We start from the raw sequence: 19,166 nt of genomic DNA on the forward strand, positions 1-19,166 counted from the left end.
GTGGCCTTGATACATACGATTTCTGTGGAGTGGTAGGGATGAAAGCACGATCGCACTGGGTTCAAGAAAGAATTGGAGAGGGAAATGAGTGAGGATAGTTTTTTTTGCTTTTTTTTTTTTTTAACAGGCTTTTCTATAAATCAAGGAAATGAGGGAATGGGAGTATGTTGTCAGGTGAGAATTTTTATTTAAGATGGGAGATACTAAAGTGTTTATGATATAGATGAAATGATCCAGTAGAGAAAGAAAAATTGATGCAGGGATGAGGGGGGGAAGTTTGCATAATTCTCGATTGGGTAAGAATGGATTAATAATCATGTCTTTATAGTAACTCAAGACATAGGTTCTATTGTCATTCTAATTACTTTGCTGGTATTTAAGTATTTTATGCTACCTTCCTAGTTAAAACTTGTTCTAAATGTGGGAGCTGTGCTAAATGAACATACAATTAAGTTGAGGCTAGTTATTCATGAAAGTGTAGCTAGACTTGTTTCCTTTTTATTATTAGCTTTAAGTTGAAATTGGCAATAGACTGGGAAATGAAATTTTTGAGTCTAAGTTACAAGTATATTGATTTGGAAAAGATTCCCAGGTTACCTTAGGTTTTAAAATGGATATTTGAAAATAGTTTTGGCTTTGGTGTGGATGTTTCTGTTATATAGTGACTTTGTAGTTATTTTTATGCATATATAATGCAATTTCCATTTTGTTAATATGAAAACTTTAAATATATTCAAGTTTATCTTATTATATGGCTTCCAGAAGTAATGATTTTCCTTTCCAGAAGTGTCTTTTTTTAAGTTTATTTGTTCATTTTTGAGAGAGAGAGAGAGAGAGAGAGAGAGATAAAGAGTGCAAGTGGGAGAGGGGCAAAGAGAAGGAGAGAGAGAATCCCAAGCAGACTCCTCATGGCCAGTGCAGAGCCCAGTGTGAGACTCGATCTCATGAACCGTGAGATCATGACCTGAGCTGAAATCAAGAGTTGGATGCTTAACTAACTGCATCACCCAGGCACCCAAAGTAGTTTTTTTTTTTTTTTTTTTTTTGAGGTAGAAAAGCAGCAACAAATATTTTGTTGTTTATGTAGAGACACAAAATCATCTTTGTTAAGAACATGCTTATCTAGTAATTAGAAAACTTAAAATTTTTAGATCTCTACTTTTAAGTCTATTAAAAAAAATTCTTTTTTTTCCTTAAGGTTTATTTTTAAGTATTCTCTACACCCAAAATGGGGCTAGAACTTACAACCCTGAGATTAAGAGTTGCATGCTCTACCAACTGAGCCAGCCAGGTGTCCCTAAAAAAAGTTATTTAACTTTTATAAAATTTAGCTCTCTGGGGCCAGCTTTTCTTAGATTTTGTCTTCATAGGCATAAATTCTGTAAGGGGAGCCTTAAAAACAAACAAAACCCAACTCAGAACCTGAGTTTTAACAGATTACTTTTAACAGATTGCTCATTTGTATATTGATGTAGATTAAATAGAATGATGTTGTTAAAGAATAAATATCGACCCATAAACCAACTGTTGATCAATCTTAGTGATTTTAATCTATATGACATATAGGCAGGCACAGTTGGAAGATTCAGAAGAATTTAATTTGATTTAAAAATATCCTTTGATTGAATTTAGGATCGCCTTACTTATCTTGAGGTGCAGGAAACAGTGTGTTGCTCAAAGATATATACTGAAATGATCTCATGGACTAGGAGTTCCAAAAGCCTTCCTACCATGACTGCAAGACACCTTGATGCCAAAATTGTTGTTTATCTTGCAGTACGCAGGAATATCTCAGGAACCCTTAGAATGGAGCTGTACAGTTATGCATCACTTAAGAAACCTCATATTGGAGGAGCACTTGGGTGGCTCAGTCGGTTAAGCTTCCAACTTCAGCTCAGGTCATGATCTTGCGGTTTTGTGCGTTCGAGCCCCGCATCGGGCTCTGTGCGGACAGGTCGGAGCCTGGAGCCTGCTTCGGATTCTGTTTCTCCTTCTCTCTCTGCCCCTCCCCCATATGTGCTCTGTCTCTATCAAAAATAAATAAAAATGTAAAAAAAAAAATAAACCTCATGTTGGATAGAAAAGTATAGTCAGATAATTGGAGAGGTTACTTACACAAGTAAGGGGGCTTACTTACACGATTAAGCAGATACTGTGGATATTGAAGCACTCTTCATGTATTTAAACTAGAGTTTGATTTGTGACTAGTTAACCTAGTAGGAGTAGTATGGAGTAAAGGATACTTTCACTTTTCATGGTGCCCCCTTTTTTATTGTTTGACTTTTTTACACTGTGTGCATGTATTACTTTTAACACAAAAGTGAGTTTAGTAATTTTAAAAAGCTGAGGAACATTTATATAGAAGACCAGTTTACATACTGTGAGGCATACCTGTTGAGCTCCACCAGTGTATCATGAGACAATGAATCTTCATAAATCATGTAGTTCTGTTTAAGTTACTGGAGATGTATAAATTGTTTATTTCTAGTCCTTGTTTATTTTAAGTGGTAGGTTATTTATGGCAGTATCTCAGGTCCTGTATACTTTAGCGGTCAGACAATCTAGATGTGGAACATTGTGGTCAGTTTGTTCTTATTTGACTTGGATAATTTTAATACCTTTTATTAGTTCATAGTATTGTTTACTTAATACTTGTAAGATTCCATTTTTAAAAATAAAATATTCTGAATAATGACTTTTGAACCTGGATGTTTTTTGAGATATAATCATTTAAATAAAAAAAAATTTTTTTTTTGATGTTTATTTCTTTTTGAGAGAGAGAAAGAGCACGTTCATGCACAAGTGGGAGAGGGCCAGAGAGAGAGAGAGAGAGAGAGAGAGAGAGAGAGGGAGAGAGAGAGAGAGAGAGAGAATCCCAAACAGGACTCAAACTCATGATCTGTGAGATCATGACCTGAGCTGAAATCCACTTAATTGACCTAGCCGCCCAGGTGCCCCTCATCTAATATTTTTTTATGAAGCAGGAATCTTGGGGACCTTTGAGCAATGCCTATGAGAATAAAAGAATAAAAGACGAGGTGCAGCGAAGTAAAATGCAGAGTAGCAATGTGAGGCTGCTGCTTCTGGGAACTGTTTAGAACCAGTTGTTCATGTTAATCCCATATGCTCCCAAGTGTTTTTAAATTTAGTTTCTGGCTTTCTAGATCATAGCTTTAGTAGATCTTATTGACTTTTCTTATTGCTGCAAGAGATTATTTTATCTGGTCCAATCTTCTCATTCCATCTAGTCCAATCTTTTTATTTTGTATTTTTGCTGCTATTAAATAGAACTAGGCTATGAGAACCTGATTTTGTTGAGTCCAAGTGTTTTTTTATTGTTCTCCATATCCTCTTTGATGAAAAGCCTCTCATAGAATATGTGGTAGGCTCTTGGCATTCACACTTTATGCTATTCACCTATAACTTTGAAGGTCTCAGAATGAATAAGTGAAAGTCCATGTCATGTAGTAATTGGCAATTTTCCTCACATAGGAATTTTAATTATACCCACACTGCAAGGCTGGCTGTGTGCGAAACTGTGAATGACCATGGAGAGTACCCTTGCATCCTCATTTGTTGCAGCTCTGTGGGGGATACAGAAATTCTAGAAGGTTAGGAGGTGGACTGGTGTGTAGGAACAAGGACAGAAGCAGAAGTACCCTGTGTTATAAGAAGGATCAGTTTTTAGAGACATGTTTTTAGTCTAATGAGAAATGATAGGTGTTACAGTATAAATTTGTGTTTGTCTTCATGAGGTTACATTGGGAACCAGAGTGATCTGGAAAAGCGAACAGGGATGACTTTGCATTAAGGTTTTAAGAGCCTTGAAAGACTGATTGGAACATACTTTTATGATGTATATTCAAATATCTGTGGAGCTCACATTTTCTTTTTTTAAATTTTGAATGTTTATTAATTTTTGAGAGCACAAGCAGGGGAGGGGCAGAGAGGGAGGGAGACAGAGAATCCGAAGTGGGTTCCAGGCTCCAGGCTGCCAGTGCAGAGCCTGACACCGGGCTTGAACCCATGTGAGACCATGATCTGAGCCAAAGTCAGCCACTTAACCGACTCAGCCACCCAGGCACCCCTGTAGAGCTCACATTTTCATTGCTCTTCTATAGGCACAAATGAAAAGCACCTTAGCTGTTCTCTTAGTGAAGCCTCTTTTATTGTGAATGATCCCTTAATGAAACCTTGCTTCCACATGTATGTGTAATCATGGATTCTATTAGCAAGAGAAGGGTGTAGGAGTAGAGGATCATTAATGAGATTTGATGATTGTTACCATGGCTCTCTTACTTACCATGTGTCTGGGCCAGGATAAAGGAAAGTACTAGAAATTCTTTTCTTTGGCTATGATCTTGGTCCTTTTATGAAGTAGAGTTTCTCAGGATATGGGTTAAGGGGGATGGTACACTTAATGATTTTTTTTAAACACTCCGCAGTGTATTCTCTATTCAAGTTAATAAGATTCTTCCTCTCTTTTTACAACTGTTTTGTCTTCTAGCAGACTTTTAAGCCCTCAACTTGAAAATCTGAAATTATGAAGTCTGAGTTCTATAAAGCATACTTACGTCAGTTAATCATGTTTTCAAAACCACCCACCTTCCCTACAGTCTTATAGGATATATGGTATTCTTCCAGTTTTTAGGGTCGTTGATTTTCCTACACCATGAAAACATTCCCTTCTTCCTTAAAATATGTAAAGTTCTCTTACGGTGGTTAAGAATGGGTTCTGGAGCTCTACTGCCTACCTTTTAAGTCCTGATGTGGCCACTTACTATTTGTGTGACTTAGAGTAACTATCTTAACCTTTCTGCTTTAATTTCTTCATCTGTAAAAGAAAAATAGTAATTCCTACCTCATAGGGTTGGTGTGAGGATTCAGTGAATTGCTGTCTTGCCTTATGTGGATGAGTGACACATAGTAAGCTTTGAGTAAATGTTAGTTATTATCATTATCTTAGTTTCTCTCTTCCTTCTCCTCTTCCTCATTCCCCGATACCTCCTTGGTTACTAAGCTATGTCACTTTTTCTTTTTACAGTGTAGGTCATTCATATCTCATTTCCCACTGGCATTGAGACCTTTCTAGACCATGACATTACTACCACAGGCCAAATTTTTGAGAGAGAGTCATTTAACACTTCCTGTCTCTGATCTTATATTTTTCAGTTCTAGACTAGTAACAGTTTCGTATTGTCACTGCACTGCTCCAGAGTGTACAGCAGTTTTTCAGTAACTTGTTTTATCAAGCCCAGACTCCTTTGTCTGTCTGTGCCTTCAAACTACTTCTTGTTCCACTCAGGCCAGTCTCCTATTTTCTCACCTATGTCATACACTTGGGGCATTTGCGCATGTTCTTCCTTCAACTTTGATGCTCTTCCTTTGTGCCTTTACTTCTCTACTCTTACTATTATTTCTATCGTATCTGTACTTCAAGAATCCCACGTTTCTAAGACAACTTTCTGGCTTTTAAGAACTGTGGTTGAGTAGGAACAGGATTGATGAAACTGGGAGAGATTCACACTGGAAAGACAGACTGAGAAATTGGAGTATGGAATGAAGGTCAGGGCCTTTAAATTGAAGAATGGCAAATAGGAATTAAAGTCTGAAAAGCTGATCTAAGATGTATCAATTTAAAGAATAAGGGTTGGGACGTGGAGGGATAGGATATGAGTGACAACTGAGAGCAATGCAGTATTGAAAATTTGAGATATTATTCTGGTTTGAGACAGACCAGGACAGATGCTGGTGGATCAAATGGTTTTTAAGGTCCACCTGACTAGGGAAGATAACATATTTCTGAATTGACAAGGGGGAGCCAGTAATGTTAAGATCAGGAACAGCTGTCAGGAATCTGAAGTAGTTTGTACTGGGGTGTTTGGCACTGGAGGATTGGGGACCGAATTGGAAACAACTGAGCCCCTGGTTAGGCTAGAATATCAAGATCAGCAAAACTGAATGTGCTGAGCCGTAGAACAACTTACATTTCTTCTGGCTAAGATTAGAACCGGGTTGTGGAGAATATTGCTATACTAAAGCAACTTGATAGGCTCTCTTGCCAGAAGTATACGGATAGAGTGACTACCATTAACCCGACCAATAAAACCTTCAGTGATTTCAGTGTGCTTAGTGTAGGTACCATATTACTTAACTCCTGATTAAGCACACTACTATCCTATATTGCTGTGATTGACTTATGTGAATCTCTTTTTCTCTATTCATATCTTAAGCTAGATCAGATGATGACCCTGTTTAAAACAGCTCTATTGTGGTAGGTTAACCTGCAGCTGCATATCTTTAAAGTGTACAATTGGATACATTTGAAATATGTATACACCTATGAAACCATCACAGTGAGGATAATGAACATATTCATCATCCTCAAGTTTCCTTGTGCCCTTTTGTGATTCATCCCTTCTGTACCTCTCTGCCTCTCCTTTCCAGTCACATCCATTGACTTATTCTTTGTTGCTACAGGTTAGTTTTTATTTTTTAGTGTAATGATACAGTATGAACTCTTTGTTGCGTTCTCTATTTTTTTTTTTTAACCATCTTTTTAAGTATAATTATTTCTGGGTGTATCAATAGTTCCTTTCTGTTGCTGGAGAGTTTTCCATTATATGACTATATCTCCATTTTTTTGTGTGTTTTTGTTTTTGTTTTTAATGTTTATTTATTTTTGAGAGAGAGAGAATGAGAGCAGGGTAGGGGCAGAAAGAGAAGGAGACACAGAATCTGAAGCAGGCTCCAGGCTCTGAACTGTCAGCACAGAGCCCAACATGGGGCTCAGACTCAAAAACCGCGAGATCATGACCTGAGCCAAAGTTGGACGCTTAACCGACTGAGCCACCCAGGCACCTCTATACTTCCATTTGTTTATCCATTCATCTTTTGAGGAATTAGGTTTCCAGTTTTTTACTGTTGCAAATAAAGCTGGGATGAACATTTGTGCACAAATCTTTGTGGTAATAATACTTTCATTTTTCTTAGGAGTGGAAAGCTGGGTCATATGGTAGGAGTATATTTAACTTTTTAAGGAATTGCCAAACTGTTTTCGAAAGTGGTTGTAACATTTTACATTTCCAGTATACATTTCCACTTTACATTTTGAGTATAGCTCGAATTTCACTTCTGCATCCTTAACATACTTGATATGGTCACGTTTTTTGGTTTCAGTTATTCTACTGGCTGTTTAGTGGTAGCTTTTTGTAGTTTTAATTTGCCTTTCCATAGTGACTGAATGATGTTGAGCATTCTTTTGTGTGCTAATTTGCCATCCTGGTATATTCACTAGATTCTATATACAGTGATGGATCCATTCATCCATCAATGGACATTTGGGCCTTTCCGTACTTTGGCTATGGATGTGTCTCTTCGAAACAGCACACCTGTATCCCTTGTATAAATACCTAGTAGTGCAATTGCTGGATCATAGGGTAGCTCTATTTTTAATTTTTCTGAGGAATCTCCATACTGTTTTCCAGAGTGGCTTCACCAGCTTGCATTGCCACCAACAATGCAAAAGAGATCCTCTTTCTCCGCATCCTCGCCAACATCTCTTGTTGACTGAGTTGTTAATGTTAGCCATTCTGACAGGTGTAAGGTGATATCTCATTGTGGTTTTGATTTGTATTTCCCTGATGATGAGTGATGTGGAGCATTTTTTCATGTGTTAGTTGGCCATCTGGATGTCTTCCTTTGAGTAGTGTGTATTCATGTCTTTTGCCCATTTCTTCACTGGATTATTTGTTTTTTGGGTGTTGAGTTTGATAAGTTCTTTATAGATTTTGGATACTAACCCTTTATCTGATATGTCGTTTGCAAGTGTCTTCTCCCATTCTGTCAGTTGCCTTTGAGTTTTGCTGATTGTTTCCTTCACTGTGCAGAAGCTTTTTATTTTGATGAGGTCCCAATAGTTCATTTTTGCTTTTGTTTCCCTTGCCTCTGGAGACATGTTGAGTAAAAAGTTGCTGTGGCCAAGATCAAAGAGGTTTTTGCCTGCTTTCTCCTTGAGGATGTTGATGGCTTCCTGTCTTACATTGGGGTCTTTCATCCACATTGAGTTTATTTTTGTGTATGGTGTATAAAGGTAGTCCAGGTTCATTTTTCTGAGTGTTGCTGTCCAGTTTTCCCAGCACCACTTGCTGAAGAGACTTTCTTGATTCCATTGGATATTCTTTCCTGCTTTGTCAAAGATTAGTTGACCACACATTTGTGGGTCCATTTCTGGGGTTTCTGTTCTGTTCCATTGATCTGAGTGTCTGTTCTTTGTGTCAGGGTCACAATCTCTTGGTTGGAGTTTGAGCCCTGAATTGGGCTCTGCGCAGACACTGCAGAGCCTGCTTGAGATTCTTTATTTCCCTCTCTCTTTGCCCCTCCCCTACTCTCTCTCCCTCTCTCTCAAAAATAAACATTTAAAAAAAAAGTGTATGAAAGTATGGAAGGAAATATTCTTCCTAATATTTGAAAACTTATCTAATCAGCAGAGAAGTCATTCATGTCAGGCATGTGTTTTCATTGTTCTACACTTGTCAGTTGCAGCCATTGCTTAGCTATGGACATAAGAATTCAGTCCATCAATAGATGAATGGATAAAGAAGATGTGAGATACACACACACACACACACACACACACACACACAGAGGAATATTACTCAGCCATAAAAAAGAATGAGAGCTTGCCATTTGCAACAGCATAGATTGATTTAGAGGGTATCAAGTGAAGTAAGTCAGAGAAAGACAAATACAGTATTTCACTCCAATGTAAAATTTATTTTTTTATTTAAAAAAAAAATTTTTTTTTTAACGTTTATTTATTTTTGAGACAGAGAGAGACAGAGCATGAACGGGGGAGGGCCAGAGAGAGAGGGAGACACAGAATCGGAAGCAGGCTCCAGGCTCTGAGCCATAAACCCAGAGCCCGACGCGGGGCTCGAACTCACGGACTGCGAGATCGTGACCTGAGCTGAAGTCGGACGCTTAACCGACTGAGCCACCCAGGCGCCCCTCCAATGTAAAATTTAAAAAATAAAACGAACAAAGGAATAAAGAGACAAACAAAAAACCAACCTATTAAATACAGAGAACAAACTAGTAGTGGCCAGAGGGGAGGTCTGTGAGGTTGATGGGTGAAATAGGTAAAAAGGATTGAGTATATACTTCTTGATGAACACAGAGAAATGAATAGAATTGTTGAATCATATCTTATATACCTGAAATTAATATATCCCTGTATGTTATGATATAAGAAACCATAGGAGACTCTTTTTTTTTTTTTTTTAGGAGACTTTTTTTTTTTTAATTTTACTTTTTATTTTTAAGATTCACACCCAAATTAGTTAGCATATAGTGCAACAATGATTTCAGGAGTAGATTCCTTAGTGCCTCTTACCCATTTAGCCCATCCCCTCTCCCACCACCCCTCCAATAACCCTCAGTTTGTTCTCCATATTTATGAGTCTCTTCTGTTTTGTCCCCCTCCCTGTTTTTATATGATTTTTGTTTCCCTTCCCTTATGTTCATCTGTTTTGTCTCTTAAAGTCCTCCTATGAGTGAAGTCATAGGATTTTTGTCTTTCTCTGACTAATTTCACTTAGCATAATACCCTCCAGTTCCATCCATGTAGTTGCAAATGGCAGGATTTCCTTCTTTTTGATTGCCAAGTAATGCTCCATTGTATATATATACCACATCTTCTTTATCCATTCATCCATCAATAGACATTTGGGCTCTTTCCATACTTTGGCTATAGTTGATAGTGCTGCTCTAAACATGGGGGTGCACGTGTCCCTTTGAAACAGCACACCTGTATCCCTTGGATAAATGCCTAGTAGTGCAATTGCTGGGTCGTAGGGTGGTTCTATTTTTAGTTTTTTGAGGAACCTCCATACTGTTTTCCAGAGTGGCTGCACCAGCTTGCATTCCCAAGGAGACTCTTAACTATAGAGAATAACAGGTTGCTGGAAGGGTGGTGGGTGGGGGCTGGGGTAAATGGGTGATGGTTGTTAAGGAGGGCACTTGTGATGAGCACTGGGTGTTGTATGTAAGTGATGAATCACTGAATTGTACTCCTGAAACCAATATTACACTATATGTTAATTACTAGAATTTCATAAAAATTTGAGAAAAAAGTTTAAAAAATAAAAAGAAATTTAAAAAAGATGAGTTATTATTATAGGATATTTGATTTATTTAGATTTAACTTGCTCTTGGTCTTACTATTATGTAATAGTCTGCTAATGGTATTGAAGAGGAATGTATAAATTCTATTAGTATTACATTAGCAACTTCAAGTAAGCCTTGAATATCTAAATTTAATTGTCCTGTAGACCAAAAATGTTACAAAAGACTTTTTAAAATTTAAAATTGGAACATAAAGCAATTATGTGTTTTCTGTTGTCTTCTAGAGTTTGTATCATTAGCTATATTGCTTTTATTTTTACACTCACCTCTGTTATGTTTACCATAGTTTTATTTCTTTCAAAAGGTTTTTTTGTTTCAGAACATCTTGATTTTGAATCTGATGATTAAATTTAAAAATATTTTGTTTTTTAGCCACGCAGGATATACATACTGTGGGTCTTGTGCTGCTCATGCTTACAAACAAGTGGATCCATCCATTACGTAAGTAATACATGGTTTTGTTTAAATGGGAGAAGGTTGGGAATTATATCATAACTACTCTGTCATGAAGTAATTTGCTTTTGCGTGCTTATTGTCATATACTCGATTTCATTAGGAATTTGACTTTTTATTTAATACCTTCTATAGATTATGAGAAGCTTTTGTATTGTTTTTCATTTCTGAACATTTAGTCTTGACTTTTCCTTTTGTTGGTAAATGTTTAGTTGTGGAACTGTTAGAAGGTTAAATATTTTGGTTTTTAAAGTTTTCTTTCAAAACCCAGGAGATGAACATCTTTAAGAAGAATGCAGAGCACTTTGTTCTGTGTTAATCATTTTGTAATTAAAAATTCTTTATTGTACTTATGGTTAATGAAAGAAAATAATATTTCATTGACAAGATGAAGTAGCTGAATTATTTTAGAATCTGATAGTGAACTTAATGTGGCGTTTGAAGCATGTTAGCTCTTAGTAATTTGGTGGGAGCTCTGAAATTAGCTTTAAAATTTTTTTCTGACAAATTGAGACTTATAAAGTGATACACTATTCTCTAAAATAAGAAATTTGTGAAGTTTGAAAAGCTTCTGCTAGAAATAGTCACCCAAATTACTTAATTTGCTGACCAGCATTTTATTTAAATAGTTAATTCACAAATGTGAACTAGTATCAGGCTCCAGTCTGTATGCTAGTTATACAGACACTCTACACATAGGTAAAGTCAGTTATCTTCCCTGTGTCAAATGTTGATTGCTAGGTTCGAGTTGTGCTAGTGGAGGTGGAGTGTAATCATTCCAAGGAAGTAACTCACAGCAGCCATGAGTTTAAAAAGGAAGCCTCACCCCACAGCCTACTCCTTTGCCTTTGAGCAATTTGTTCAAAAGAGATGCTCTTTTTTGTTCTTATGTAGTGTGCTCTGCTCATTGTATCATACCTTTGTTGGAAATTATTTTTAGTAAGTTTTTCATAATAAATAAAATAATGTTGCCAAATTGATGAAGTTTTGGTTAGCCTTCACTTATGTTTTGAGGAGTGTTTTAGCAAGTATTTAATACCTATTTAATGTACAATTTTAACTAATGTATTTCATATGTAAGAGCAAAAATAGATTGGAAAGACTTTCAGAAGCTTCCTTCATTTGATCCTGGGTCTGTATTTCAGTGATAATCAAACGTAGTTTATATGATAGCCTTTCCCAAACCTTTTTCTTTCTTTCTTTCTTTCTTTCTTTCTTTTATATATATACATATATATATGTATATATATATATATATTTATTTATTTAATGTTTTTTATTTACTTTTAAGACAGAGAGAAACAGAGCATGAGTGGGGGTGGGGCACAGAGAGGGAGACAAGAATTTGAAGTAGGCTCCAGGCTCTGAGCTATGAGCACAGAGCCTGAAGTGGGGCTCTAACTCAGGAACTGTGAGATCACGACCTGAGCCGACGTTGGAGACCTGAGCCAATGTTGGACACTTAACCAACTGAGCTACCCAAGCGCCCCTCCCAAACCTTTTTCTATTTGATAATGTTATGTAGAGAGATATAGAATCTATATTGGTAGAAGCAGAAAGCATGTATTAAATAAGTGGATAGAAAGTGAGAATGGGAGGAAAAAGAGAAAAAGGAAGAAAGCCAAGGACTAAGATGATGATGATAAAGTGAGTGAGTAAAGAGAGGCAAATGATGCATGATGATGTGATCAGCCTATTTTTGTAATTAGTATAAAATAATTGAATTTTGAATAAATCTAAAGGTCCTAATATTAAAAACAATTCACAGTCATAGCTGTATTCTCTTGAAGGTGGCTGTCCTTGAGATTGGCAGTGTTTCAAAGTTCTTTGAGAAAATAGAGAAAGAACATTCTTCTGGGAACTATGAAAAGTATAGAGAAGAAATAACAGTCCAAGAGAGATTAAATTCTATACCACTAGCTTCCATTCTTACCTTCCATACTAATTCATTCCCTACATGTCAACTACGGTCATCTTTTGTACTATCTTGTACTTTGAATGCATCTTTTACCTTTGCATCATTTCATTAACATCTTACATAGAACATTTAGATGATATTTGTTTTTTTTTAATGTTTATTTTTGAGAAAGAAAGAGAGAGAGAGAGAGACAGATAGGGAGGGAATGCGAATGGGGGAGGGGAAGAGAGAGAGGGACACAGAATCCGAAGCAGGCTTCAGGCTCTGAGCTGTCAGCCCAGAGCCCAACATGGGGCTTGAAGTCACAAACTGTGAGGTCCTGACAAGCCGAATTCGGTTGCTTAACGGACTGAATCACCCAGGCACCCCTAGAAGATATTTGTTAATTGAGTTATGCCAATCTTTTGAATGTTGACATTTCATTAGAAAGTGCCAAAAAAACACATTTGTTGATATTACCACAAATTTCATCAGAAATATCTTTAATTATTGGGAAGCTGTTAATTTCATAGTCGTAGAAGTTTTGCAGAAGTCTAATTTTCACTGGAAAACTTCAGGTATATCTTGGGTAATGTTTTCTTTGAAGTGGCAGGCCAATTTTGTTCATTTTCTAGGAAATTTCTGCTAAGTACCTAAATTGGAATAGCCATAATTTGTCTACAGTCATTTTTTGAAGTAAAAATTGTGTTCCATGAAAAAAAGGTCTAGGTTTGGATTACACTCAAAAATCACACAAATGTTTTCCCTGAGACATAATTCTATATATATCAAAAGTGCTTTATGCATTTCAATCACTACAAATTTAAACATTTGTCATACAAAATATTTTTATAAAATTTTACTCAGAGTTCAAGATTTATTGGAAGTAAGTGATACTGGCCTTAAAAAAACAAGCAAAAAGCCTTGGTGTGGGTGGAGATAACGGATGTATGACTAGTAGTGCGTTCTGATTCCATTATCTTGATCACAGTTCTGATGTGCCAATGGTTTAATTTACCCAGCCGCATTTTTGTACCATAAATGCAGATGGCAACATAGTGGGAAAGGTAGGTTCCTCATTATTACTAAAACGGTATTGATTTTGTGGACTTCTTGGAAGGGTCTTGAGGAATCTACAGTCCACAATTCAAGAAATGCTGTGATACCAGGATGATTGGATTTAGATTATGGGAAAGGTGTTGGGGAAGGCATTTGATTTTGGGGAAGGAAATGATTTTGAAGCCAAGCAGAAGGAACAGTAGCATGTGTGAAGGCTTTTGCCTAGATGGAGTTGTTCCAGTCATCAAAGAACCGCAAGACCAGTATCATAGACTATTGTGATCAAGGGGTGGGGGTGGGGAAAGTAATGCAAGACGGGGCTAGTTCACTGAGACTTTAGAACCCATTTTAAGGATTTTAGATCTTATCCTCCAATTATATGAAAAATCACTGAAAGACTTTAAAAAATTTTTTTAGCATTTATTTATTTTTGAGAGAGAGAGAACAAGTGGGGGAAGGGCAGAGAGAGAGGGAGGGAGGGAGAGAGAGAGAGAGAGAGAGAGAGAGCCAGCGAGCAGGGCAGGGGCAGAGAGAGAGGGAGACACAGAATCTGAAGCAGGCTCTAGGCTCTCAGCTGTCACGCAGAGCCTGATGCAGGGCTTGAACTCACGGACTGTGAGATCATGACCTGAGCTGAAGTCGGACACTTAACTGACTGAGCCACACAGGTGCCCAAAGACTTTTTCAGCAAGGGAGTGATAGGATCTGACTTATGTTTCAAAAGGAGTAAAGGAATTTAAAAAATGATGCATTTAAGTAAGTTCTTTCCCATAATTATCATTGCTGAGTCTTTTCCTATTACTAAAACTTTAATTAAAAACCTGGAGTTCAGGATGTACTTAGATAGTAATTTGATTTTGATTTATATCTTTCAGAAAGCCTTTCAGTTAGGAAAAGAGAGCCAAAGGAATCTTCTTTGTGGCCACATGTCATTTAGTTCTTCAGTTAAAATATCTCCACTTGCCAGGAAACATCTTTAGAGAATTACTTGTATTCCATTATTTAGATTAAATTGTTGAATATTTATAAGGGCAGATACTAAGGTAACTTACATATTTGATGCATAGACTATAATTCTTGTAGTAAGTAATTCCACAAATGTGAATTCTCTGGAGGTATTATACATGAACTACATTCCTTTCTTTCTTTTTAAGTTTTATTTATTTATTTTGAAAGGGAGAGAGTGCAAGCAGGGGAGGGGCAGAGAGAGATAAAGAGAGAGAGAATCCCAAGAAGGACCCTCACTGTCAGTGCAGAGCCTGATGCAGGGCTCAATAACATGAACCATGAGATCATGACCTGAGCTGAAACCAAGAGTGTGTTTAATTGCAAGAATTTTGAAATTAATTGAAGGAAGGGAAAGTGACGTTGCTTCCAATGCCTGTATTATTTCTCTTCAAAATATTCCTGTGGCCTTGGTGTTTATGGATCTAGCAATCTAGCAAAAAGAAAGAAAATAGTGTTTTTTATTTACATTATTAATTTGGTTGGCATGTAGCCAACAAAGAGACCCATTTTGAGATTATGCACTTTTTTTTCCTTCTTTTCATTGTCATGTAGCCTTTTTTAATTTTGGGGTTCATCACTTATAAGGGTTTTATATTGATGTGACCTAAACTTTTTTTCTGTGTTGCATATGAGTGAGTTTCTGCCAAACTAGAAGGAGTCTGTTGGGTACACAACTGGCGAATTCAGATGAGTGGGAATTCTTCCCTGTAGGTGTTACCATTTCATCCAGGTTGGGTCTGACAAAAAAGGTGAACAAGGTAAATAAATAGTCAGGTACCAGAGGAGGCAATTAGACTTTACATGCTGACCTCTGATGTTTATTTCTGGAGTAGTGCTCCTATTTTGGTCACTGTTAGAACCTTGCTGCACTTACCTAGAAATGTATCTATATCTTGAGTTTAAATTGGTGTTTTAAAAGTCATCTCATATTTTAATTATATATGATGGATTTCCTAGAAGTGTTCTGATTTTAAATATTCTATTCTTCTGTCTTTTCATAGAAGTGCATTCCTCAGTCATAAAAATGCCTTCTTTTTCATACTTGATTCTTGGTTCATGTAATAGCCATCCTTAGGCAAGTCACCTGAGCACTCAGAGTTACCATTGTCTGTTTCCCACATTAGACTTTAATTTTAAAAATTGTGGTGATATTTATGTACTGTTAAGATAAGAGGACATACTGGTAGCTCTTTTGTTCATTTAGGATTGTAATTTGATTTGATCTTTGGTGTGTGTGTGTATGTGTGTGTAAATGGTTGTTGATTTGCTCATAGAGGTGATGACAAGAAGTGAGTATTAGTAGTGTAAGAAGAGGAGGAGGAAAGGAGATTATGATTTTAACTAGAAATGGCCTGTGGTTCAGGTCTTATGGTTTTCTGTATATGACATCTTGAGGAAGTTTTGGGACTCTAAACTGAGAATTGCTGTTTCCTTATCCACAGCTTTCTTACCGTCCCCTCCCGCAGCCATAGCATGTAACATATAGCAGACAATAGGTTGTCTTAGCTGTAATTGAATTTTATGAAAATAAGTATATTGCCTAAGTACATTCCTTGACTTGCAAGTTTTTTTCTATTCTTTTTTTTAAGTTTTTTTTTTTTTTTTGATGTTTTATTTTTAAGAGAGAGAAAGAGAGAGAGAGAGAAAATGAATGAGCGGGGGAGGGGCAGAGAGAGAGGGAGACAAAGAATCTGAAGCAGGCTTCAGGCTCTGAGTTGTCAGCACACAGCCCCATGTGGGGGTCTAACTCATGAACTGCCAGATCATGACCTGAGCCAAAGTCAGACGCTTAACCATCTGAGCCACCCAGGTGCCCCTACTTGCAAATTTTTGATATGAAAAAACTAGGTCATGTCTCAGTCTTTGTCCATTAATTGAGCAATGAGTAGTAATTAATTTTTTCTAGGTACATAGCTTATCATATAACCCCTTCTTTCTCATAGGTTTGGTTTTTCGAGTCTAAAAGTTTGTGTGTATGTGTGGTGGGGGGAAGTTTCGTTCATATGACTCTGGGAAAACAGAGAAAATGGATAGTTTTAGAATTTAGATTGTAGGGATGTTTGAGGTAAAATGAGGGGAAGTTAATTTTACTCTTGATGTCAAGATAAAGGGATTATAAAGATTTAAGCTATAGTTTAACCCAGTTCTTTTCTTTAGCTATAGTGCAAATAACACATAATCAAATTTCTTTGTTTTTGAGAATGACTTCTACTTGAATGGGAACAGAGAAAGCTTATTATACAGAATTTTTCTCAACAAGATTCCTTTTTTCTCTGCTATGGTAGAAATGTGGAAATAGCTTTATCAGAATGGTTCTTTGTAGTGATATTTTGTATGGACTTTTATAAATTATGCTATTATGTATTTCTATTAAAATTGTGGCAGATCTTCGGAGGCAAGGTTAGAATGTGTTAGAATTTTAAGATTTTATTTAATAGCTGAAATGTTTAAATTCAGTTAAGATAGCTACTGACAACCTTCTGTATCTTAGGCATTGTGAATACAGAAATGATTTTAAGCATATCAGTTGCTTTACTGTAGATCAGTAAATCAATAACTAGTATGCCTAGGTGTTGGAAATGGTTCCTTTAAAGGCCTTCCAACAAAAAGACAAAGATAAGGAATTTAATTTAATTAACTGAGAAGCAAATCATTAGTGGGCATATTAGTTTGCTAGGGATGCCGTAATAAAATACCATGAAGTAGGTGGCTGAAAACAACAGAAATTTATTTTCTCACAGTTCGGAGGCTGGAAGTCTAAGATGAAGGTGCTGGTAGAGTTGGTTTCTCCTGAAGCCTGTCTTGTTGGCCTCAGATGGCTGTCTTCTTGATGCCTCTTCACATGGTCGCCTCTCTGTGCATGTGCACCCCTGGCATCTCTTCCCCTTCTTATAAGGATACCAGTCACTGGATTCAGTCTTTACACGAACAGCCTCATTTTAACTTAATGATGTGTTAAATACCTTAGCTCCTAATATGGTTATGTTCTGAGGTACTGGGATGGAACTTCACCATAAATTTTAGGGGTGCATAATTTAGCTCATAACAGTAGGTAATGAAGTCAGTCAAGAAGGAAAATGGTACCACATGTGATTTTTAAAAATTACTTGTTTTTTTCCCTTTCGTTTAATAAGGTTTGTGTAGAAGTGCAATTGTTCTGTGCTTTTTGTTGTGTATCTCCTAGCCGGAGAATTTTCATCCTTGGGCCTTCTCATCATGTGCCCCTCTCTCGATGTGCACTTTCCAGTGTGGATATATATAGGACACCTCTGTATGACCTTCGTATTGACCAAAAGAGTAAGTATATAGAAATCTTATAGCTTTTAAACAGCTAAAGAGTTTTTAAAATGAGAATTGTAAGTTAATTAAAAAAATTGAAAATGTGAATATTGTAAGTATTCTCTCAGTTTTAAAGATAAAATTGATTGCAACTTATCTGCAAACAGCAACAACAAAGAAAGGATATCTTCTGTATGCCTAAAAGATGACTAGACTTTTTTTGCCAGCCACAAAAATCTCTGTCAGGTCCACTAGTCTCCAGACTGTTAGTGGTTACATCTGTATTGAGGGAAGTACCATGTACTCACTATACCACGAGACAAGAAGTTAGTATGCACCGTAACTTGATGAAAGATCCTGAACATGTTAGTCTGCCTCTGTGTTATTACTTGCCTCATTGTAAATAGATTATGGTGATAATGCCTTTATTTCCTCTCAGATAATCTTTATTGGGGAAAAGAAATAAGATGGTACTTGTGAAACTCTGAAACAAAAGCTGAAATAAATCTCAAGTGTATTTTATTTTTAAAACATGCCTGTTACTTTGATATATTTTTTCCATAGGGTTTTAGAAATCACATCTTTATTTAGTTGTATCTCACTTTATCCATTGAATGTATAAATTAAAACCTTCGACTTTATAATAGTATTTTTGGAGGAGGTGGGAGCCTAATTTTAAAAATACAGAACAGTACAGAGAATAGTGTAACAAATATTCTTGTACCTACTATCCACAATTGACTCAGAATTTTTCCCTTATCTGAATTCCGTTTACTTTCCCAAAGACCATCTTCATGAACTTGCTGTGTATTCTTCCAGGGCATCAAATTACATTTTAAGTATGTTGTGTGCTTATTGTTTCTAGAGATTTTGGAACACATTCTTCTGTAGAATGAAAGAAGCCATTTGCAAAATAGATAATCACCTCGTTTTCCTATTTTTAGGCCTAATTTTTCATAGTTTGGGGTTTTCATTACCATGGAGTATTAGTAATTTGTTGTTAGAATAATTTTTACTAATGAAGCTGGAGTATAACTAGCCTTATTACTCTCTGTGATGCTCTTAGGAGACACACTTTATTTTTAATACCTTGGGGCATTCAGAAAATTTTGGTTTTAGATAGCATCCTAATGAGGGAATGGATGATTTTTAATAAGGTATAGTTTTGCAAAAAAAAAAAAAAAAAAAAAAAAAAAAGAGTTATACCATCATTTGTGTCTTTCTCTGATATTGGTAAACCCATTTATAAAAATGTTGGTTCTCTTCTATGATAAAACTATTCTTA

The 19,166-nt window shown here is 36.4% G+C and overlaps 1 protein-coding gene across 5 annotated transcripts in view; it reads left to right on the forward strand.

Moving 5' to 3' along the window:
• The window catches only part of MEMO1 (mediator of cell motility 1), a 125,291-nt gene that overhangs the window by 65,599 nt on the left and 40,526 nt on the right, over window positions 1-19,166 (forward strand). For 4 of the 5 annotated variants that reach the window (XM_042933308.1, XM_042933307.1, XM_042933303.1 and 1 more), the window contains 2 exons: window positions 10,558-10,626; window positions 17,787-17,899. In XM_042933308.1, coding sequence (XP_042789242.1) covers window positions 10,558-10,626; window positions 17,787-17,899 — 182 coding nt within the window. The remainder of the gene's footprint in view (window positions 1-10,557; window positions 10,627-17,786; window positions 17,900-19,166) is intronic. The other variant, XM_042933304.1, reaches the window with a different exon arrangement.

The sequence above is a fragment of the Panthera leo genome, chromosome A3 (genome assembly GCF_018350215.1).
Source record: "Panthera leo isolate Ple1 chromosome A3, P.leo_Ple1_pat1.1, whole genome shotgun sequence".
NCBI classification, from domain to species: Eukaryota; Metazoa; Chordata; class Mammalia; order Carnivora; family Felidae; genus Panthera; species Panthera leo.